The sequence below is a fragment of the Pocillopora verrucosa genome, chromosome 3 (assembly GCF_036669915.1).
Source record: "Pocillopora verrucosa isolate sample1 chromosome 3, ASM3666991v2, whole genome shotgun sequence".
NCBI classification, from domain to species: domain Eukaryota; kingdom Metazoa; phylum Cnidaria; class Anthozoa; order Scleractinia; family Pocilloporidae; genus Pocillopora; species Pocillopora verrucosa.
Window position 1 is genome coordinate 19,198,014 of NC_089314.1, and position 23,586 is coordinate 19,221,599.

General features: G+C 39.8%; 3 protein-coding genes and 1 pseudogene across 4 annotated transcripts; all 4 read right to left on the reverse strand.

Moving 5' to 3' along the window:
* Positions 1-125: 125 nt before the first annotated feature.
* LOC131794194 (adenosine receptor A2a-like) lies at positions 126-993 on the reverse strand (annotated as a pseudogene).
* A 1,397-nt stretch (positions 994-2,390) lies between these two features.
* LOC131794333 (histamine H2 receptor-like) lies at positions 2,391-4,983 on the reverse strand. Of its 2 annotated transcripts, none has more exons than XM_066164035.1 (2): positions 4,785-4,983; positions 2,391-4,228 (listed from the first exon to the last, which is right to left on the reverse strand). In XM_066164035.1, the coding sequence occupies exon 2, from the start codon at positions 4,162-4,164 to the stop codon at positions 3,352-3,354; it is 813 nt and encodes a 270-aa protein (XP_066020132.1). In that variant the 5' UTR covers positions 4,165-4,228; positions 4,785-4,983; the 3' UTR covers positions 2,391-3,351. The 2 variants fall into 2 exon arrangements, with proteins under 2 accessions (XP_066020132.1, XP_058967837.2); XM_059111854.2 differs by having other exon boundaries at positions 2,391-4,272.
* A 1,317-nt stretch (positions 4,984-6,300) lies between these two features.
* Positions 6,301-7,558, reverse strand: LOC131794355 (histamine H2 receptor-like). Its single transcript, XM_059111884.2, has one exon. It carries the CDS (start codon positions 7,556-7,558, stop codon positions 6,662-6,664), a length of 897 nt encoding a protein of 298 aa, XP_058967867.1. The 3' UTR covers positions 6,301-6,661.
* An 812-nt stretch (positions 7,559-8,370) lies between these two features.
* LOC131794335 (trichohyalin-like) lies at positions 8,371-21,264 on the reverse strand. The gene is made up of 23 exons (XM_059111856.2): positions 21,189-21,264; positions 20,576-21,112; positions 18,601-19,764; positions 18,103-18,286; positions 17,434-17,636; positions 16,437-17,193; positions 15,887-15,958; positions 15,613-15,674; positions 15,061-15,111; positions 14,615-14,698; positions 14,043-14,108; positions 13,740-13,783; positions 13,124-13,239; positions 12,537-12,717; positions 12,045-12,108; positions 11,209-11,251; positions 10,841-10,901; positions 10,198-10,297; positions 9,836-9,877; positions 9,648-9,737; positions 9,256-9,302; positions 8,820-8,942; positions 8,371-8,691 (listed from the first exon to the last, which is right to left on the reverse strand). The coding sequence occupies exons 1-23, from the start codon at positions 21,255-21,257 to the stop codon at positions 8,541-8,543; spliced, it is 4,311 nt and encodes a 1,436-aa protein (XP_058967839.2). The 5' UTR covers positions 21,258-21,264; the 3' UTR covers positions 8,371-8,540.
* Positions 21,265-23,586: the final 2,322 nt, after the last annotated feature.

Consider the following 23,586-nt stretch of genomic DNA (forward strand, 5'->3'; position numbering starts at 1 on the left):
TTAACATATGCGTATGATTTTTAATATTATTATAATAAATTGATCATTGCAACTGATCACTTTACCACAGGACATAATATCAGAAGCTCTACCATTACAATAGAACTGGTGTTTGCATTTTCAACTCAGCAACCGAACATCTTGCGGGATATCGAGATATAGGCATCGCGGAAGTCTCGAATTCTTGTGCTGTAAATAACAAAGTTCATAGCAGAGTTAGAGAGAGCCAAAGATCTAATTCACATGTATGCTGGACCATAACTTTCAACCAGAGATTTTCCTGTAATGAAAAAAAACATCAACCAACGGAAACCAGCTGACAGAAAACAAAATGATCACAATTGCCAGTGTTAGTGCAACACGCCGTTCGACTTTCAAATTGACATCAATGGATGATTGCGCTCCTACACGGCCCTTTCGTTTCCTTTCCCTGACCAAAGTAAGCAATATCGACAAGTAACAAACGAACATGAGAGAATAACCAATGGCAAACATTACTGCAGCTAAGTAATAAGTTTTTTTCGGGAAGAGCTGTCGAACTGTGGCGAATGCAAAAGCGACAACCCACATTGTAGCCAGCATGATTTTCAAGCCGTTGTTCTTCATGATCCGACCGTGACGAAGAGGGAAGGTGACAGCTAAGAGGCGGTCTGTACTGATAGCCACGAGATGCATAAACGACGAGGAACAGCAAAGTTGGCTAAAAGCGAGTAGACGAGTTCAAGACTAAGCGCACACTCGTGTAGAAAGGCTCTTTTCCCGACTATTGCCACAACCAAAGGCTCGCAAATCATTGTTACGATTAAGTCAGCAATGGCCAAAGTAAGCGGCAATGGTATATTCGAGCATCGGCGAAGACAATGCTTGGTGAGTACTGCTATGCAATCAAGCAAATATAACTACCATGATAGCACTGCCATGGGACAGGGGCAGGCAACAAACTTCAGGGCTGGGGATTGATGAATTAACTTTGATCGCCGAAGAGTTGTTCATAGTTTTGCCTGAAAGAATATTGGGACTTTGACCTGCACGTCGATAAATGCAATCAAAGGACAAAACAAACACGGTAATAGCGCGAGCTCACAATGCTCATTGGCTTACTGATTAATAATAATACTACTAATAATAACTTTATTTATATAGTGTTCATATCCTCTGCTCAAGGCGCTTTACAAAATCATACATTATTAATAAAAATTTACAAATTTACAACCATATCCTACTATAAATCTAAAGCGATATGTATAAATCTCTAAAAATAATGGTCTGTTATTAGTATATTTACTAAACAGGAACCTCTTAAGTGCTCTTTTAAAAATTGAGATAGTGTTAGACTTCCGAATTTCATAGGGTAGTAAGTTCCATTCTCTTGGCGCATGAATAGCGAATGCTCTGTCTCCGTAGGTCTTAGTATACGATCTAGGTTGCATTAAAGGTTCATTACTAACATACCTAGATGATCCAGTAGGAGAACGATAATGTAGTTTCTGAGCTAAATAACTAGGCGATGCCCCATTCAGTGATTTATACACTAGAAGCAGAATCTTGAAAATAATACGGTATTGGATCGGTAGCCAGTGAAGCTTCTGCAAAACAGGTGTGATATGCTGAAACTTACTCATTTGACACACAACCCTAACCGCCGTGTTTTGTACATACTGCAATCTTTTTAACTGATACTTAGGCAAGCCATATAATAATGCATTACAAGCATTTGTAAGATGCCTGAAACTAATTTGTTTCGAAACTATGACGGTCCTATTTTATATTAATACATAAAAACTCGAAGACACAGAGAGAAGCTGCAAGTATCGCAAAAAAATATTTCAAAGATTCCAACGTAGTGAATTTTCACTCGTTTTATGACTTTGTCTACAGCTGTCACAACGACAGGATAAAGTTTACGGTCGTTGGTTTTTGTTCTTATCTTCTTCTGAATAAACCACCCCCCCCCCCCCCTTGAAAAGACCTCGTCGGAGTATCGTTTTGGGACTCTCCTTTCCCTTGCAGCCGCCATGGTTACAAATTTAAATTGTTCCTAATGCGATTGATACTCTAATGCGCAAGCGCAGTAGGAAAAAAAACGTTGTCAGCCTGAACGCCAATTGGAGCAAATAGTCGTGCTAATTATGGGAAGTAAGTTTGATATGTTAAAATTCTCCATTTTAAGTACAGCAGTTTTTACATTAAGAAACTGAAAAGAATAAAAGAATGATTTGAAACTGGCTAATAGCAATCAACAGAAAATCAAGTGCCAATGCAAACGCGGAGTTAACGCTTACGTGCAGGTTTTATTAAATTTTCACGATGAAATACTTTGCGATCCTTAACATCTAAGCGAGAACAATGAAGCGATTACTTAAGCCATTTCACACTACTCTGAACCGTTTGTGTCAAGTCGCTGAACCAAAGTGCAGTTAGTTGGACTGTTTGGCATAGCAATGAATGTCACAGCACGCTGATCCATTCAAGACTTGACTTTGTCATTTCGACACTGAACCATTTCAGTTAACTCTGAGCCACTCCTGTTTTTTCTATTGAATCAGTTCAACAAGGGTGGCTGCACAGTTTCTTGAATTGTATAAATCATTTTTGGTTTGAAAATTTCATTTCGCCAAAGGCAACTTGTTCATTTGTAGTTTAAATAGATCTCTTAAAAGACGATTAGACCATTTCTGTTTATTACAAACCATTTGTAATGCCTGTACTTTTTGCGGTGACGGCCGCCCATATTTGTGTTTGTGTCTCTTTTGAATTAAAAAAAGAAAAAATTAAAATACATTTATTGAGCGCCATACCTCGCTATTTTTCCATGACACTCCGTACAGTATAAGAGCCCTTATTATTCAATACTGTTCAAACTAGCTATAATAAAAATTACTGATCAAATGCTAAGCAACCTATCACGAAACAATATGAAACATTTCTGGTTTTCAGTGTGATATAAACTTTGAAAACCCCGCACACTCAAATACAGGTGTATTTGAGTAGATCGATATCGACTTACTTCCGCTGTAGCAAATTGGGTTAATTTTTACATAAAATATTGGGCGATGTTTCTAAATTTCTAATATGGACACTGCATTATTTGCTTCGTCGACTTTTATGTCAGCAGAAAGGAAATGATATATTTAGAACCGGTGTCTTTAGATCTCTCAAAGCTCTTAATATATCTGTTGTCTGTTTACCTCTAAATTTACCAATTCACGTTTTTACATTGCATCCTTTTGATTCATTCCCTCACGGTTAATTTTCTCATTGCTTTTGCCCGTCTTTCCTCAAAAGTTAACGATTGACTATAACGTATACAGATAGTTCGGATGCCCAGCCTTGATACTCACGACTGAATTATTACGAGCAGTGGAAAGTCTTTCGGCATATTAGAGCGTAAGCTTCCCGGAAGTCACGAATCCTTGCACTGTAGATGATGAAGTTCATGGCTGAATTTGAAAGTGCCAAGGATCGGATCCACATGTAAGCAGTCCCATACATCTTAACAAGGGATTTACCTGCAGCAAAGAACACGACAATCATCGGCAGCCAACATGCGGTAAAGATAGCTATTACCATTGCCAGTGTAAACGCCACGCGGCGCTCGATTTTGGAATTGACAACAACTGTAGGTGGTGCTCTGAGTTCACTTTTTCTTCGCTTTTCTTTGACAAGAAAAGTCACGATGGTCGCGTAGCAGATAATTATTAACCCATAACTTACAACAAACATCACGAGAACCAGATAAGATGTCTCCTTGAGGAAGGGAATGCGGCATGAAGCGAAAATGATAGATACGCCCCAGACAACTCCTAACATGATCTTCAAACCGTAACTGTTCATGATCCGTTTGTGCTGGAGAGGGAAGACGACGGCAAGAAAACGGTCCACACTGATGGCTGCCAGGTGCATGACTGATGCAGAGCACGAGAGGTTTGAGCTGATAACGTAGGCAAGCTCCAGGCTGGATGCACAATCATGGAGAAACGCTCTCTTAGCGACTATAACAGCTACCAAAGGCTCGCAGATCATTGTCACTACTAAATCAGCAATGGCCAGACTGAGAAGAAGGAAGTTAGAGCTGCGACGAAGACGAGTGCTCGTGAGCACTGCAATACAAACCAAAATGTTTCCACAGGTTCCGACCAGGGCTGCTATAGAATTAACTATCATAAGAAGCACGCCATGTGTCTGCGGAAGGACGCAATCGTCTGTGGAGTCACTTGAAGTATTCGCGCTGTATTCCAATGAAATATTTTGTATATTCATTATTGATTGATTCTGGAAACAAAGCAAAGCTGATGTGTAAACCTCTTTTGTTTACTTCTTCGGGAGCCAAGAAATTATGGCGTGATTCCCAATTACTTGTGTGAACTACCGATTCTGTCGAGATATCTCAATATGTTCTTCGAGTGTCAAGGGAATACAGATATTGGAGTTTCAGTTGTTTCACTTTTGCATTTGATATACGATCTCGAGGGAGACTAGGGTGGGCTGGATCAATCGAGTCTTCGAATACAAGAAATGATATATTAAGAGGGTGGCAAAAGAGGGAGGGGGGGTTGCAATCACACATCACGCGAATTTTTCTATTAAATCACGCATCACGGAGGATTTTTTTAACCAATCACGCGTCACGTAAAAAAGGAGTAAGTACGCTCAGCTAATACTGTAAGGTTTTTATCCTATCGGATGTATTATTAGAAATTGTATTGCATCCGACGTTTTCCTTCTGGTATGAATTGTGTTTCACATGACATATTGCTTTTTGTTAGACAATAAAGACGACTTACTTGTTAAAACTAGACGCTCCGAGAGCGTTTACTCAGGCTTCGTATCGGAATGTTAAATCGTACTTTACAAGTATTGAACACAGTAAAAACGAAGAGTCTTGATTTTTTCAACATCTGAGGTGTTCGTCTGGGCATCATAGTCATCATAGTTCGTTGTTCAAGGAATCAGTAGTCGTAGTTTTATCAATGTTTCCGTAGTTTGAACTTTTGTATGGTATAATGGTTGTCTCGTGAGAACTAGTATGAACTTTGTCAAATTGGCTATCTTTCAAGCTGTAGAATTCATGGACTGACTCGTGGACTTTACTATCACGACCACGAGATCGACAAAACTAACACAGAAGGTCATAGTCCATGTGCAAATTTTAACTTTATTAACTTATGCCTTTTGTGTCACGATTGCTTGGACCTACAGCGAAGATTAAAGACATCCAAGGTCAAGCAAAGCTTAGCAAAGGACGGAAAAGACCAGAAGACAGTGTCACAGCTGCCCTGGTTTATTGATTTTTGTTAAGAGTCTATTTACTTTTAATGTCTGGTATCCTTCTTGGTCAAAGAGCGTTCACTTATCACGGAAATCTGATTAGTAAGTCTTGTAAATCACGCGTCACGGCTTGTAAAAATAGCAAATCACGCATCATGTTGTGATGTCCGGTCCCGCATCACGCGGATAATTTGGGTACAATCACGCGTCACCCAGCAAATTTTGGGGCCATCACGCGTCACGCAAAAACCCTTTGCCATCCTCCTTCAACTCTCACGAAAAAATAGCCGCGACTGATGTCTTCTCTCTCTTAACCTGAACGAAATTTTAAAAAAGCGATGAGAATGTCAGGTTAGTGCCAGAAAGTATTAAGAAAGATTTCATTCCCTGCACACTGATTTACCTTGTGAAATCCTATTGTTCGTGTCCCTGATTGGACGAACGATGCATTTTCATCGTCGTTCGCTTCGTACTTCAGAGTGTAAACATCATATCAGGGAAAGTGCGCACGAACAGTTTTTAGTCATTCGTTGCGATGCATCAAAAAACTCACTCGTTCGCTGCGCTTAGTCGTTCTTTTTTTTTTATTCAACGCAACTCGTGAATAAGAATCGTTCCTGCGCACTTTCCATGGAATAATCGCTATTTCTGCAACACAAGTTGACAGATCACAACAGTTGTCAGTCTTTCCGTGCAACCTCATTGATAAAAACATTTGGATGTTTAATGGATTGGACGAAGCAGATAAGAGAAACTCGAGACCTTTCAAATGACCGATTCAAACATTTTCTAGCCGAGGCTAAGGCATCAATACACTGTGATGTAAAGTTTTGTCACTGTATAATATATGGAGGCTTTTCCAGCAACTGAACTAATTATGACTACTGGGGACCTGGCACTAGTATTAGGCTTTTTATTGCAACCTGGGAGAATAGGTCTACATCACGGAAAAATTGAGAGTTGAAAAAGCTGCAGAACAGGCGTATTTAATATTTCATTTTATTTTATCTTTACCCTCTGTACACCTTTCCTTTGCATTTGCAAAGACCAGTTTGAAGCAAAATTAAGGTTCTTCTACGTACAACCGGATTGCTTTGACATGTTTCAATGCTTCGAATAGAAAAATGCCGAATGGATAAAGTCATTCGCGGTTTTTTATGTGTTCGAATGTAAATTAAGGTTGACTCACTGTGTTCTTTACATTAATCAGTTTCGAGATTTCCAACTATGAATCGAAAGTAGGAAAATATTTGGATATAATTCATAAGCTTAACTTAAGCGTATGATTTTTAATATTATTATAATAAATTGATCATTGCAACTGATCCCTTTACCACAGGACATAATATCAGAAGCTCTACCATACAATAGAACCGGTGTTTGCATTTTCAACTTAGCAACCGAACATCTTGCGGGATATCGAGATATAGGCATCGCGGAAGTCTCGAATTCTTGCGCTGTAAACAACAAAGTTCATAGCAGAGTTAGAGAGAGCCAAAGATCTAATCCACATGTATGCTGGACCATACTTTTCAACCAGAGATTTTCCTGTGATGAAAAAAACAGCAATCAACGGAAACCAGGTGACAGAAAACAAAATGATCACAATTGCCAGTGTTAGTGCAACACGCCTTTCGACTTTCAAATTGACATCAATAGATGATTGCGCTCCCAGACGGCCCTTTCGTTTCCTTCCCCTGACCAAAGTAAGCAATATCAACAGGTAACAAACGAACATGAGGAAATAACCAACGGCAAACATTACTGCAGCTAAGTAATAAGTTTTTTTCGGGAAGAGCTGTCGAACTATGGCGAATGCAAAAGCGACAACCCACACTGTTGCCAGCATGATTTTTAAGCCGTAGTTCTTCATGATCCGACCATGACGAAGAGGGAAGGTGACAGCTAAGAAGCGGTCCATACTGATTGCCACAAGATGCATAAGCGACGAGGAACAGCAAAGGTTGGCTAAAAGTGAGTAACCGAGTTCAAGACTAGGCGCACACTCGTGTAGAAAGGTTATTTTACCGACCATTGCCACGACCAAAGGCTCGCAGATCACTGTTATGATCAAGTCAGCAATGGCCAAACTAAGCAATGGGATATTCGAGCATCGGCGAAGACGAGGCTTGGTGAGTACCGCTATGCAGACAAGAAAATTACCAAACGTACCTAACAGGGCAATCAGCGTGTTAACTACCATTATAGCACTGCCATGGTATAGGGACAGGCAACAAACTTCAGCGCTAGGGATTGATGGATTAACTTTGATCACCGAAGAGTTGTTCATAGTTTTGCCTGAAAGAAGACTAGGACTTCGACTTGCACGTTCGATAAATGGACTCAAAGGAGAAAACAAACACGGTAATAGCGCGAGCCTGCAATGCTCATTGGCTTACTGAATAGCATTTATAGAATGCCTAAAACTAATTTCTGTTTCGAAAATATGACGGTCCTATTTCCTCTCAAAAATCTAACTTCTTTTTTTTTTTTTTAATCATTGGTCGTCTCCCTTTCGCGTATTCTTTTTTGTGCGTTTGTTATATGTTAACAAATCATTTGGGTGTAAGTTGGTAAACGAGTTTAACCCTGTAGGGTTTGTGCAATTTTCACTAATGCTAATTTACTCCAAAATGCACAAGGAGTAGTTTCAATAGCACTCATCTTTTTTTTATTTTTCTACACCGAGTTTCCTATTTATTCATTCAGTCATATCGGTATCTCATTGGACTATACGGGATTAACTTTAGTTCTCACAACTAAAGAAAATGATTAAATTTTTGCATCCACTCTATTACCTATTAAATAAGTCGTGAAAAAAATAACCTGTCATTTCCGCAGCCACTTGGCAATCGCTCTAAACCCAGGCTTTCCATTCATCATGGTTTCGATACTAGAATTAAGTCAATTGTTTTGTTTAAATTGGTTTCTTATTATGAAGCGTTATGCAGGAAGAGTTAAGAAATCAAAACTATTTGTGAATCACCCTCTGTTAGTTTCATCTTCATAGATAATCCGTTTTCAGTCTTAAGCCAATCAAATAAAATATTTAACCTCCTAGTAGGATCCATTTCTTCAAAATAACGAACCAAACATAAAAAGGACTGTATAGACCATTTTATTGAAAAATTTCAATTAGTTTAAATAAGCTTTCCATAACTTTAAATTAGATTTTGTTTATACAACACGTGTTCACGCAAAAATTCATTAGTCCTGTAGCACTTGTCTTCTCGATTCCGTTAGCGAAGGTCTCTCACCATTGCATTGTTTGACTATGCAGCCTCCCCTTCTTCCGAAGATAGATGTGCATTGGGGTCTGAGTCGGAATCAAACATGCCACCTTTTTGACGAACTGTGTCCTTCATTCGCCTGTTATCAGCGGCTGCTGTCTTCCAAACTTTTTCCAGTTCTTTGTCAACGTTCCTGTGGTACAGATGAAACTAATAAGTACTTCAGTATCAACCGACAAAATGAACTGCTATTGAATGACATGACATAAACAGCATCTGCAGAAAGACTTGACCATATCGCGAGAGAATCCTATATCTCACCTGTTGTCTCCAATCATTAATTCCAACTGGCGTTGTTTTTGTCTGACCACAGCGCGAAGATTATTAATTTCCCCCTCGTACTGCTCTTTAAGTTTGTTGATTTCGGTTTCTTTCTCTCGCAGCCTGTTTGGATTTGGATGGATAACAAAACGTTGTTTTAACAGGTCATTTCTTGGTCTCAGCGCGTATCTATTTGAATAGTTTGGCTGTCTTCCTAGGCTTTTTGTCAGTTCTCACCAGAATTGCTTCTCAGCTGTGCTATAGAACTTCATAAAAAAATCAGTTCAAACAGAAAATTTCCTTTTCATATCGTTTTGCTCGGGAGCTTTATCAGCAAATCTCCTCTTTAAACGCTTGTCTGTCCTTTCCTAATTCAGGTCGTAACAAATCACATTTGAGAATTTCCATTTGAAGAACTAAACAACCTGTCACCTACCTTCCCGTTACTATGGCGACTTTATCCGTAGCCTTTCTCCTGTACTCCTGAAACCAATTAAAAAATTAATCACACTAAAATAGAAGTAGGGTGTGTTAGGAGGGAAAGCTTGATTAAGTCGATCGTACTGCGCATGTGCGAGAGTAGTTTTACGGACCTCGTGTTGTAAAATGAGAGCCAGAGTGAGAGAGATGAAGATGTACACATAGGACTTTCTTCGTGTCGAATTAAATTGTTATTGCTCCTGTTGCCCATGCGTAGCGTCGTTATGACATGGTGCAAGATGTGTAGTATTGTTTTTACAAAGATTATTCCTTGAGTAACCACTTAAATATACTCTTCCTAAAGCAAGTTGCTGAATGTATTACCAGATGTTTTTCTATTTTCCGTACCTGGAGTTTTTCCTCGAGTCCTTTGATGTTCTGAGTTCCGGCAAGAATTTTCGAAGCAGCTTTCTGTTGTTCCGCCTTCTGTGTCTTGGCCTGCGATGTATATCCAATTAATAAAATAGCAACATCACGGTATCTGGAAGAATATTTGAAAACGTACATGTACACGGAAAGCACAGTAGTAAACTTACAAATTGTACGTAGTTGTCCCTCTCGGCTGCTGTTTTCTCCGCCTAAGGAAAGAAAATCTCAGTGAAATTCACTGAAAGCATTAAGTCTAGAAAGCGTAACACTCCTTTCCTTTATTTTTCAGCCAGGCCGAAGACCCTTTCCCTATTTCCTCCCAACCCCTGTTTGAATTTTTTTGTTTTTTTGGCCCTATGCCTTCGGATGCGCCACGTTCTCTCACTCATGCTTTTCTCGCTAAAAAGGGAAAAAGAAAAGCAGCAAACGATGCAAAGAGGGTGTGGTCAGGTTGGGACCAGAGGCATCTGGGTAAAGATCGACTAAAATTTAGTAGTAGTCACGCAATTCAGTGACACGTCACACTTACAATGGTTAGAACTTGTGACAGAGTCTCCTGCGCTGTCAGCTCTCGTTCCTGAATGTGCTCTAACTTTCTTTGAAGAAACAGAAACTTCCGCTCCGATTTCCTGTAGATTAAGACAGACGACGGTTCTCAGCCTTCTGGTTATAGAAAGAAATTAATCATCAACCCCTATTTTATGTTTTATGCCAGCAACAGACAAACCAAATCGCGCTACTTTCGCGCGTACAGTTTGCGCTGAGCTACAGTTGCAAACTGATTTCTGATTTCAATCAGTCGTCTTCAAAGTGGGGCAGCTACCTGGGTAGGATGGGGGCACGGAGCGCGATGTGTAGGGAGAAAGCGAGAGAGGAAGACGACGTCTTCTCCTCCATTTCCTTCTCATGAGCCCTCTCTTCCCCACTTTGGCGCGCACCTTTTGGAGACGACTGGGAACGAGTCAATTACAAGAATGGAGGACGCCTGTCACATGTGTACCTAATGATGGGTTGGCTCGCCATTGATTTCTCTGTTGCTCAGTTGGTAGAGCACTGAAGCAAGAAATCAGAAGGTTTTGGGGATATCGAGTCCTCTCTGGACATTCAGATTTGTGTTGATCCTACGTTGATAAAAAATCTTACCAACTTCCTAAAATTAAACTTGTACTCACTGCAGAGACTTCTTGTAAGCATCAAGCTCTCGTTCAAGTTGTGCGCTCTTAGCTTCGCCATCTGCAATCCAACAGTGGAGACTTTCAGATTTAATACACATATTAGAATCGATTAGAATTATTGAGAACTTATGAACATAGCCTGAAGAACAAGGGCTTTTTTGCCTTTTATTTAAAGGGCGAAGGAAAGCATGAGGCGACAGCGTGGAGACCGCGAACAGCGAGTCACAGGAGTCATGCACCTCTTCTTGCGCGCATGACAAACTTGCGTGAAAAGATGGCGCGTGTTCCGCCAGCCAAAATGTACATGACATATTTTCTATTGTTTTTAAAAATGCATTTATGTACACTACATAAACAACAAATACCTGCAAATTTTATGGCTAAGTTGCTCTTTTCTTTCTGGACTGCCTTTATTTTAACATGAAAAAGGTACCATACATTAGTAACTTTCAACAATGGCCTTCAAAGCAAAAGCGCAGCAGTATATACAAGATGTTGAGCAATCTGAAGTAAAACCGGGGAAACATTCCTCAAAAATTCGAATTTAAGAGCTCCTCGCAGCTAAGAGCACTACTGAATTAGTAGTTGAAAATAGGACCTGAAAAAATTCAGGCCCGTACGGGATTTGAACCCATGACCTCTGCGATACCGGTGCAGCGCTCTACCAACTGAGCTAACAAGCCAACTATTCGTCTCTTCACCGCAGTGCAAATATGTGAATTTCACATATCTAAAATCATCATTCCTCAAAATTTTTGCGCGAGGGCAGACTTCAACTGCAAGGAGAGTAAGAAAACAAACTTGTCTTAAGTTGGTTTTGTGAAATCTTTTTAGTGCCAAAAGTAATTGTCCGTGTTGCTTCACTAAGCTTTGTGATTGGTCTAGGAAATTCGCGCCATCTTCTCGACTAATCGATGCAAAGCTAAAACCAATAAAGATGCGGTAACACGCGTTTTCCCGCGCATTAGGAAGTTAGCTTGTTTTCTCTGTGAGTTCTAATTGGGGCCTGGTAAATATTTCGGCTTCTCCTGATTGTCCGTTGTGCTAACTTTGGTTTTGGTGATACAAAATTAACTTGAATGCTGCTCTATTATTCCTTGTGATGGGTAAAAAAAAAAAGACTCGTGCAAACTTTCCTTCTAACCAAACTACTAGTACCCTGTAATTTATATTGACAAACTGTGATGGTTTGTTAATTCACCTGTAACTTCGAATTGTATTCCTCTGTCTCTGATTTCGTTTTCGCCTTCAAGTCTTCAAGTACACTAGAAAAAAGAAAAGCAAGAAAATCAGGTTATTATCCTACGCAGAACGCGCTCAAATTAAGCTGACGAGTAGTAGGCGCAGTAAAGATGAAGGTGCCTTCCCGCTCGTTCATGCCTCCTCCAAGCAATCGTGCCAACGTATTTGGGCGTTACGTTGGGTAAGTTGAGAACACGAAGAGAAAACTGTCAACACTGCTGGGTCTTACAACATTTTCCACGTATGTCATTCACCAAATGGTCTCTAAGTACAGTGGTAAAAGCTGTTTCTGGAATTCGCACTTTTCATCGCTGCAATCTTTTGTCACCTTGCAATTTCTAATGCTAGTCAACGGATGCAAAATTTAATTCTACGCATTTCCAGTCAAACTGATGGATGTTTTTATCGTTTCTTTCTCCATCACATGAAAGACGTGCTGGTAACCTCTTACCTCCTGCATTCATCCATTATTCTAAGATGCTCTTGAATCAACATCTTGTTTTCCTGATCAGCAACCATGGCCTCATGCTGACGCATTAGGTTGTTATGGGTACGACGCATGTCATCTAGCTCCGTTTCAAGGCGCCGCCGAGTTGACTCTTGACTTGAAATCCGTTTGGACAACTTGGAGACTGAAAAGAAAATAGCGACAATATTCACCAATCAAAAACAGACGAAAAGGAAATATCTAAAACACTTGAATCAATGAAGTTAAAAACTTTGTCAGATTAGCGGTACAAAACAACATCATAAGACCACACCGTGTCTCGAATATGAAAAAAATTATAACATTACCACGCTGGACACGCATCACTGACTTGCGTTTTTTCAGTCCAATGAACGCAAGCACGAAGGGGCGAGCCATGCGCGTGTCACGTGTGTCTCTGCCCCCACGCGCGAGACTTGTCTTTATTCGCGGGAGAAACAAAAAGATACCGTTTGTTTCGCAAGCTCTAAGTAACCTTTCGCGAACCAGCGTATGAAGCATGCGCCTTTAGCATTGCGTGAGAAAGGAAGGTAAAAGTTAGCGATAGCCACCTTCTAATCCGTGGATTCTCTTCATTTCCTTCATTTTTTTGTCTTGTATTTCTTGTTGTTCCATCAACAGAGCGTTCTCCTCAACCACTAGTTTTGCCTGTTCCTGCAGTTGTTGCCTGCAAGAAAATAGAGTCAAACGCCGCTAAGTCAATCTGTTACAGACCTAACAGAACACTTTGCAGTAGAGTATCACAAAACCAAAACCGAAGAAACCACAACGGCCAATAAAAAAAACAAAGATTGCTGTTTGGAAAACTAAAAGTAAAGGCATGAACACAGTGCTAAACGCGAGAAAACGAGAGTAAGCAAGGTGCGATTGGTTGTCAAAGTGGTTCTGCAATTGATTGGCAATCATCAGTCATAGTAAAGTAAAACCAGTGCAATCAATTTGAAATTGCTGGAAAAAATACGGGCAAAACTTTCAGTTCATCACAGGATCAATAAAAAAAATGGTGCTGTCAATACTAACAGTGCTATTTACGATATAAAAAAACAGAGGAAAAAATTTTACAGGAAATCAACCAAAACGAACCAGTTTCACGTGGTTTAGACAGCCAGGAAACGATGAAAAAGTAAAAGTCCTTCATTATCAAAACAAAATATTGACGTCTCTTACCATTCATCCGGCCCCAATGCATCAGGACTGGCCTTACTGATGCTCTGTCAAATTAAACAAATTTTTATAAGAAACACGGGAAACCAGGTATAGAGGTCGTGATGATGATCAAAATCTAACTTTCTCGCGAACTATGTAGACAAACACAAATCAAAGTAGTATGAAAAATGAAGCGCTGAAAAGAAATTATGTCCACAGATGGAAAAATTCTTCAACAGTTACAAATATGACAGCATTAGGAAAGTTGTCAGAGAATCTGTGTGTTGCCTGTTGATAGCCACGACTGAGACAAACTGAAGTTACCATATGAAGCTGCTGATTTTCCTTGACAACTTCCATGACTCGAGCCTTAAAAGAGTTCAACTCTTCCTACAAAGATAAATTGCAGCCAAATTACAATCGCAACTGAGAAAAAAACCGAAAAAGGGCAACTGTAAAAGAACAAAGGAAAGAAAGAGCTCTGGGGCGAGCTGTTCGAAGGCCACTAACCAAGGCTTAAATTTTGTTCCGGGTTTCTTCATTTCTCTATTCAAGAGCTTTTTTCAAAGTAATTTTCTCTACTCTTTTCAGAGCATGCAATCATCAAATTTTTAGGCAAAAAGAATTAAACTGAATTTTCTTTAACAGCTGTCAGATCCAAAATCAAATTTCACACTAACCATGAGTTTTCTTGACCCAGCTTTGAACATACCCAGCCCGGCCTGTTGTAGGAGAGAATTCCCAATCGACACTTATGGACCAAGCCTACATGCCTTTCACCTGTTTGTTGCTTATCCCGTTTATTCTAAGGAAACTCTAGTTTCTTTAATCTTACTGAATATGTTGGCCATCATAAACCGAATTAATAATCGATAACGAAACTTAAAACGACTTACATCGTAAGTTCTGATCATTTGTTCTTTTTCTCTCAATCGATCGTCGTACGCCAAGAAAAGCGGCGCCAAGAACTTGGTGTTTACCTGAAGAAAAGAGAGAAAATTACAGCTTACATGAAGCATCATTTAATTCATATATGCGTGACCAGATCCCTAAAGTGAAAAAAAAAAACAAGCAAATTTGCTCTATTCCAAACTCGTGGTTCAGTAGGTACAGTAGTTGCGCAGATGCACGGATTGGAGCTTCGTCGAAGGATGGATTTCTTCAAGCTTCTTTTTCTGCATTTTCTTCAATTGCAGTTCACCTTTGACGATTATGGGATGGGAAAATATTCAGACTGGTTTATTTACTATAATGAAGCTATAAAGAAAATTGAACTGTGAATACTTTGATAATTCAATTCACAACGCCCTTTCTTCATTTGTACAGTTATTGTTATACCTACCAGCCACGGAGCTGCCTCCTTCTTGTACGGCAATGCCATGCCTTCTACCTCCTGGAGAGAACAAAGTACGCGAGTTCCGAAACACAATCACAACCGTTTACAAATAAAAATGTTATTTCTGACGCTTGAGTGACATGGGAACGAATTAGTGAGAAATTAATACTCTGATGGCACTTTGAAGAGGTTCGCGTGGCATCATGGAAGTTTCGGATTATTTAAGCGTTTAGCGAGAAAATTAAGTCATTCTAGCTCGGTCAGTCCTATGTTTGACCACTTTCTTTATTGTATTTGTTGCAATTTTGGTATTCCTACTCCCTGTAAAATATCATTACAATCATTGATTTTCTTTGTGATTAGCAGTGCCATAAGGTTAGTTTATCCTTTCCTCAAAGTATTGTGCTGCTACATTATCAGGGTGTACATGTTAAGATTATATCAGGATGCGTATACTAGAAGACTGACTGACTCATCCTAAATAAACTCTTCACATTGAATGTCTCGTATGAGTGTAGTTAGAAAGCAATATGTTTGAGTTCAGTACCCGCTCGTTACCTCAAATGACACAGGGCGATATTTTGCTTGGTATCTGCTGAGTTCCACGTTGAGTCTGTGAACTGCAAGAAGAGCAAAAGCATACATATCCCTCTAAATTTCTGTTCAACAGCTAATTGCTCAACTGAGAGCGTGCCTGTAGTTTGTAATTTCCACTGATCAGAAAAACAGCACCACGTAAAATGAAAAAGATGAAAAAGAAGGACACCAATGTAAGTAAGTAGAGGTCAAAGAAAGCAAAGAGAAAATAAAATTGGCAACAACTTTACCAGACCTGTATCACGTAAAACTTTCTGTTCTTGATGCAAGTCCTTGATTTGCTTTTGTAGAACTACAGAAGAGACACCTGGGTAAACAACAAGAAATATTTTTCACTCGTCGTTGTCCACGCATAACACGTATATAACTGCAAAATCAAATACAATCAATAGCCTCTGTTTAGCCCGAAAATAAGTACGGACAGTTCGAGCAAAATTGAGGCTATTGTGTTTATCATCCTTCAGATATTTTGCAACGCGTGTGAAAAAATGTTAACCAACATCTTACTGTTTGCTGCGTGGGATGTTTTCTTTTGAGTGCTCTCCGGTACGGCTTATGAACAAACAAATATTTCCCTTCTTCTGTAACAACCACAAAACGCTCAAATTTTGAACGAAGACTTATATCGTAGTGGACATAAGGTTTGAAAATTGGAGAATATCACTTGGGAATATTCGGCCACGTGATGCGTTTAGACCAATTGCGCGCGAGCAAAAAAATTTGATGGATCTTAAAAAGAGTTCACCCTAACTTAGACGTGTAACCACTTAGTGTAGCAATCAAACCTGTTCCTTTTTGGAGAGAGAGTGAAAGCTGCTTTAAAGCCTTGTTTTCTTCTTGTAACGACGTGTTCAGTTCCATCATAGCCGACTTCTCTGACTCTAGCAGTTCAATTCGTCCTTTAGATAAGCGGTAAACTTCGTCATCTCTCACGACCTGGACTCTGGTTACTTCTGCGTCTGTCTTCGTTATCACTGGTTCAGATTCAGCACTTCTCATTCGGGTTTTCCTTGAGTTTCTTTCCCCTTTTTCCCGCGTTTTCCTCCCGACTCTCTTGCCATGCTTTGGGCTGTCGGCGTCTCCGTCGCTCCATCTTCCTTCTCTATCAACGTGGCGTGAGCTGTCCGCGCTTCGTTGCTTATTTCTGTCTCGTCTTCCTTCTATTTCATCACGATACGACAAGTTCGAGCTTTGACTAGCACTCTGAAGCGCATGCCTGACATCGTCAAATTGAGGAGAATCGTCCGTTGCTCGGTTACTTTTTCTCCCTTTTTTATCTTGGTACGAACTTGCAACATTACCCTGGGTGTTTCTTTCGTCCAGTCTCTTCTCACCGTAACCATGATCATCTCCTCTGTCTAGTCGTTCCCTTCTTTTTCTATCCGACGGTTCAACACTCACAGCATTAAGTCTTTTCTTCCACTGCTCTTCAGACTCCACGTGTTTTCGTCGCATTTCCTCGAGTTCCTGCTCCAGTTGCATCCTCCTTGTTTCCTGTTCTTTAATTTTTCCTTGAAGCATTTCTTGGTTTTGTTCTAGAGCCTAAAAAATCCCCGATATGGTGTGTAAGTGAAAAGAAAAAAAAAAATGCACCTAAAATACCAGAGGGACCATCTTGCTAAAGCTTGCCCCACTGTAAGTAGTATGAACCGGCTCGGTGTAAACTGTCCCACCCCACCCCCGGAAAGGGATCATCAACCATAAAATTTTTATACCGACATTCTAAACTTCATTTGTGCAAGGCGTTCATATTGATATGAAGCTTCCATTAATCATTCGAACCTTTCTTTCATGTGTAAAGCTGTTACTCTGTTCTTCAAGTCTTCGTTGCTGCAACTGATGCAGTCTCTGTAATTCGCTTTCCTCACGCCGTTGCTCATTCAGGAGATTGACAATCTGTTGTTCTTGTTGCTTGATCTCAGCCAGATCTTCACCGGCTGGACTAAGAAGGCTGACACTGGATTGAAGCTGCCTTTGCTGTTCCTCTGGTAAAAAATCATTCGAGGAAAAATGGTGATTAAGTTAATTGTTAATTCAAAGAATATTATAGCCGTTCGTTCTCACATATTTTAAATAAAATTTGATTGATTCACACATAAACTATTTTTTCGTCTTCTTTACATAAATTGGTCTATGATAATCTAAGGGAAGAGTTTTACCTTCTCACCAAACTTACAGTCATGTTCATTCTCTTAACAAACAACATGTGCATAGTGTAGTTAAAAATATTTCATGGTTTAAAAAATTTCAATCGGGTTAATTTTGTCTATTTTTTGGTCATGTTTCATCATAATCCAAGACTAGGGAATACTGAAATGAAACTAGTTTAAAGCATTGTGAGCTAAGGAAATATTTGAGTCAAAAATTTCTATTTACATGTTTACCGGTATGTAAAACTGATGACAGGCGATATTTCAAACTTCAAATGGAATCAAACAGAGTATGTCACACCTAACTGTCCGATCTGTTCACACAACTTCTCCTGTTGCTCAAGAGCTCTAGCTTGCTGATTTTGAGAATGCTGCAATTGTTCTTGCTGCTTTTGAAGGAATTCTTGTTGCTGCCGCACAAGCTGTCGCTGGAGTCTTACATCAGATTCACTCACAGCTGGTCCTTGCAGTGACAGGTCAGCATTCTGTCAAAATAATAACTAATTCAGTATTTTTGCCTGATTGTAATTACAAACTGAAAGCAATATTACAGTTTATAATATTCACCTTGAATACATAAGATGAGTAATAGGTCTTATTGGAGAAAAACATCCTTCTAAATATAAATTTGTTGAAACATGAACACACACATAAGCTTACCCAGAGATAAACCCTAATTTGGAACTAAAGCATACATGCACCATTTACCGAGCAGCTTGTATCTGTATGTTTGTAATTATTTAATTTTTTCATCAATGATGCAGTCCTCAAGTCCATATCGACACATCTACGTACATACCTCATTAAACTCTTGTTGCATCTTCTCTAATGCCCTAAGCTGTTCTTGTAGTTTCCATTGTTGTCTCACAACTTCCTGCTGTTGTTGCTGTTGGATTTTCTGTTGTTCTAATTGCTCTTGATACAGATTTTGCTGTTGCTCAACAAGTTTTTCCAACTTTTGTTGTCTCTCTAAGAATGATGTTTCATTTGCTTGCCGAGCTTCCTCAAGTCTCTGGATATTAAATGGATCAACAAATCCTTGGCTGTCTTTGCTACTACCCCCAGACTGGTTGGGGCTTGGGTCTCTTCGTCCTTTTACTGGTGCATTGGAGGATCGTTCAGCTTGTCTATGCCTTTCTTGTGCATTAAGGAGATTAACAAATGAGGAAACTTTGCTAGCCTTACCAGCCTGGGTTTTAAAACTAAGATGTTTACCTCGTTGTGCTTGTTCATTTGGAGATTGCAGCTCCTCCTGAAGTTCATAACCATCCAGACCAGAAAATGTTTGACCTAAACTTAGGTTTGCTTCCTCGATTGTTGCTTCAGACACTGGGACATTACTTTCTGTCAAAGTATCATTAAACTGCTCTCGCTCAAATTTCGTTTTTCCATTGAAGTCAATAGTATTCTTGGGCACCACTGGTGTCATATAACTTTCAGAATCTTCAGAGAGATCACTCAGAGCAAGTTTCTGAGACACTCCCTCAAACCCTAACCTCTCCACAACCTTCAGAGCTCTTCTCTGTTCATCCGTGAGCCTGTTCTCAGGTGGATCCCCAGGAATAGGAGGAAGGGGCTCACCTGGACCATCCAACTGATCCAGTGCTGACCTCTGTCTATTCCTACGGCGACGTTCAGGAGCCTCTGGGGATGTGTCTTCCAAGTAAGGTGGAATAGGAGGAGGAGCTGCCCCATCTCCTTCCTCACCAGCATCTTCTGATACCTCCTGAATTGTGTCAGGGGTCTGCCGTTTAGTGCTCCCTTTTTTGCTGTGAGATCCTGGTCCATCAACAATATCCTGACCATCATGACTTTCCTCTCTGCTGCCTTTCCTACTGCGTCTTCGTCCACCAAAATCAAGAGAACGTTTTGCTCGTGATCCACTAGTTGTGCTCTCTTCATCATGACTGGTAACATCTGTGAGCTCATCGCTACTATAACTGACCTCACTCAGTGATTCTTTCTATCAGTTAGAGAAAAAGAATACAGGAAAACTAATTTTCTTCAGACTCAACATCTATATGCATATACATGCATGTACTTTAACATTTTAAACCCAGCAAGTGACCTGCATCTAATTTCTCCTTACATTAACACTGCAGAATCATTCAATAAGATCATGAGAATAAAGGAAAAGATCAGGAACAAAGAGCTTTGATTGCTTTACCCTCTAACTCCCAAGATCTAATTGTTTTTACTCCCCTCTCACTACTACACATTTCCTTGTAAATATAGTACAAGGTTTTGGTGTTAGATCAAGGTAACAAAATGTTTGAATACTATAGGAAGAAGTTACATGTAAATCACTTCTGAGAGTTATAGGGTTAAACAATTTTCTCCTTGTCAGTACCAAAGGAAAGAGTATGGATACTGATAACAGGATGTAAAGGAGTGATAAATAGTTTTCCTGTAAGAAAACCTGAAAGCCTCAAGAAAATTTCAAATTAGCACATTTTGCAAGTTAAAAAAATATGCATTTTGGAATGTGGTATTTTTATTAACTAGAGATAGTTAAAGATGACTACAAAAGAACCTTTGATCAGTTTGTGCTTTGTTACAAGACAACTCAGTGCAGTATTTGAGTCACCTTTGCTGTATTTGTTGCATTGAGCATAAAAATTATAGCAGCAAGTGGGTTTATACCGGCATGTGACGTCATCGCAAAGTTTGAAAAATTCAAAACATTATGCTGCTTGCTGATAAAACCTACTATATTTTTTGAATGTATCATGCAAGAAAATTTAATACTCATCAGGATCGACTCCATCTCGTACCTCTTCTTTGTCTCCATCAACAGATTGTTTAGCTGCACTTTTTTTCCTCTTGTCAACTCTCGAATATACTGGCTGGACGACCTGACCGCTGTCATGATCTAAAACATGGTAGAAATGTTGCGATGGTTCCCCACCGTTTTCGGCTGTTGCTCCTTCCATCTCCTCAGTTACAGCCAATGTACCTTCCTTAGTCATCTTGTGGTATTTTGTAGTCTTGTCAAACTTTTTGCTGCCATGAACGGTTTCATAATCGTCCTCCCAATCTTCCCTAACCTTTTCGTCACGATCATGTTCGTTGCCCTGTCGATCAGCTGATGCGCTGCGTTCATCGCCGTTTTCTCCTGGAACTGAAGGTAACTCCGCCCGCGGTCGTTTCGAAAGATCACCAATTAAAACCCTACCGACGTTTCCTGCTTCGCCTATTGCCTGCTCGAGTGGAGATGGCGATCGACGAGGCCATGTTTGCGATAAACTAGATGATGTTCTTGGTACTGCTGCAAAAATGGCGCTTGGCACAAGAGTAGAGGCGATACGACTCTAAGATCCACAAAAATAAAATCAACCTTTCATAATTATATTCATCTCAGAAGGAAACACAAAAATTTTCGCTTACCAGTCCAGACTGGCTGCCTTTAGATTTTTTAGACTTCGTTTTTTTCTGCTTCTTACTACCAGGCGCCATTTTGAAATTCCAGAATATTTATGGAACCTATGCGTTTGCGCCAGCGTCGTTAGTTCAAATCAGTTGTCATGGAAACGCCACTGAACTTTCCTAAAGCAATATTTGATAGCTTGCTTCGTAGCCTATATGGCTGGCGATTTTAAGCACCGTTTATGGTTTTTTGTGTGCCAAACGACGAGTGGCAAAAGTGCGAGTCAAAAATAAATTATGAATAACCCGTCTGTCTTCCGTTCAAAGCCTCGCACGGCTTCAGTTGCTCCCTGAAAATGCTTGCAGAAGTCCGAAGGGTATATTTTCGCCTTAAGGAAATTTAACACTTCTCCGAAAATCGGCCGTGAATTTTACGGTGAGATATTCATTGTTCATTTTCACAATAATCTCTTTCTTTCTAGGGTCTGGACGTACATGAAGTCTAATCAATTATCTAAACGAGTGGGACGGTATCTCTTTCATGCCGGACTCTATCATGGAATGTTTAACGTGCTCCACATGTAATCTTCCATGTCCAAATTTTGTAAACTAGAGATTGTAAGTAGAGGCTGGTGTCATCAAAGAAAACAAGAAATGCGTCTGGCGAATATTTTCCCTGCCATAATGATCGATGGACACGATAATGATAGTACCTTTTGAGTCTTTGATGAAACTGATTGTGGGAACTACAGTTTGGTTTCTTTGCTTAGCGTACCAAGCAAGATTATACAATCTGAAGTCAATGATAACAGTATGCGACACGCATTCAAAGAGAGCAGCCTAGTTTCAGATAGACAATGGTCATACCTTGCCCTCGACTTGGGAGAGGTACTTTCGAAAAGCATTTGACAGTGTTTCCCACGATATATTGAAAATGAAACTGAAACGTGACTTTGGCATTACAGGCACGCTCCTTGATTGGATTAGGAGTCATCTAAATGGAAGAGAGCAATTTACTGCGATGAATGGACCAACTGAGTCAAATCTGCCACCTGTGTCTTTTGGCATTCCTCGGGGATCGGTGCTAAGACCGACTCTTTTCACACTAATCACAAACGACCTTCCATCCTCTGTCAGCTCAGGATAACTGTGTATGTATGCAGACGATACTACGGTCTACTGTATAGAAATAACTACACACACAGCTACTACGCGGTTAAATGCAGCGTTGCAAGAATTACATGCATGGTGCCTTAGCAACCGTTTAACACCTCAACCAGGCAAGAGTCAGGTTTGTTACTCATTAAAGGAACCCCAATGGAACCGATAGCTTCTGTGCTATTAGGAACCTCAATTCTTACGTGGGTTACGAATGCACACTTGCTGGGCTTGGCAGTTGACAAGAAACTCAGCTGGGTACCACACGTACAAGAAAACAAAAAAGAGCTTTGCTAACAAACTGAACTCGCTAAAACGATCCAGATTTCTCCCATGGGATGTGTTGAAATAATTTTTTTTAAAGTAATTTTGACTTCTGTTAATATGGTTTAGTTCTGTGGAGACCTTGCAGTAATTCTGATATATTCGGTTCAATAGAAAGACTACACTACGGGGCAGCAAGAATTATATTTGATCTACCTAAAGCTGATGACATCATCCGACGTGAGTAGATACGACTAGTGGCCTACACTTTCTTTGTATTATAAATTAGACATCTTCAAGTTTTTTCTACGAAGGCTATAACTATAATGCCATTCTCCCCGACTCACTGTCTGAAAACATCCTTAAATGTTGCTCAAATGGTTACTCCCTGAGGGGACGCGACCTTTTAACAGTACCCAGGTTCCAAACAAGATATATGAAAGACTCGCTTAAATATCGCGGCGCTGTGTTATGGTACACTGTTTCCTATTGTGAACAAGAAGTTGGACGTTCGAGTCTCAATAATATGAAAAAAGGCCTACTCACCAGAGACTACTTTGAGGAATTCAAATTTTACATACTTTCCGCTTCTACTGCTCGCCTTGTATCGACTTATACATACCGATTTTGCTTTTACTTAGAAGTTGTAATATACATAATTTTCTATTTTCAAATTCAAGTTATATTTACATAACGTGTGTGTTTCCTTTTTCCTTCACACGACCCCAAGAGCTTGTAGCATAAAATGTTATCGTGTATAAATAAAGGTCATCTATCTATCTATCTATCTATCTATCTATCTATCTATCTATCTATCTATATATCTATCTATCTGTCTGTCTATCTATCTATTTGTATGTATGTCTATCTATCTGTCTATCTGTCTATCTATCTATCTGTCTGTCTGTCTGTCTATCTATCTATCTATTTGTATGTCTGTCTATTTGTCTATCTGTCTATCTATCTATCTGTCTGTCTGTCTGTCTGTCTATCTATC

Coding starts and splice junctions, on each gene's coding strand:
- LOC131794333 (XM_059111854.2), bottom strand. CDS start 4,260: ATGAATATACAAAATATTTCATTGGAATACAGCGCGAATACTTCAAGT.
- LOC131794335 (XM_059111856.2), bottom strand. CDS start 21,257: ATGGCGCCTGGTAGTAAGAAGCAGAAAAAAACGAAGTCTAAAAAATCT. Junction 13,784..14,042: donor AAAATCAGCAGCTTCATATG/GTAACTTCAGTT, acceptor TTAATTTGACAG/AGCATCAGTAAGGCCAGTCC. Junction 12,718..13,123: donor GAGAATCCACGGATTAGAAG/GTGGCTATCGCT, acceptor TTTTCTTTTCAG/TCTCCAAGTTGTCCAAACGG.
- LOC131794355 (XM_059111884.2), bottom strand. CDS start 7,558: ATGAACAACTCTTCGGTGATCAAAGTTAATCCATCAATCCCTAGCGCT.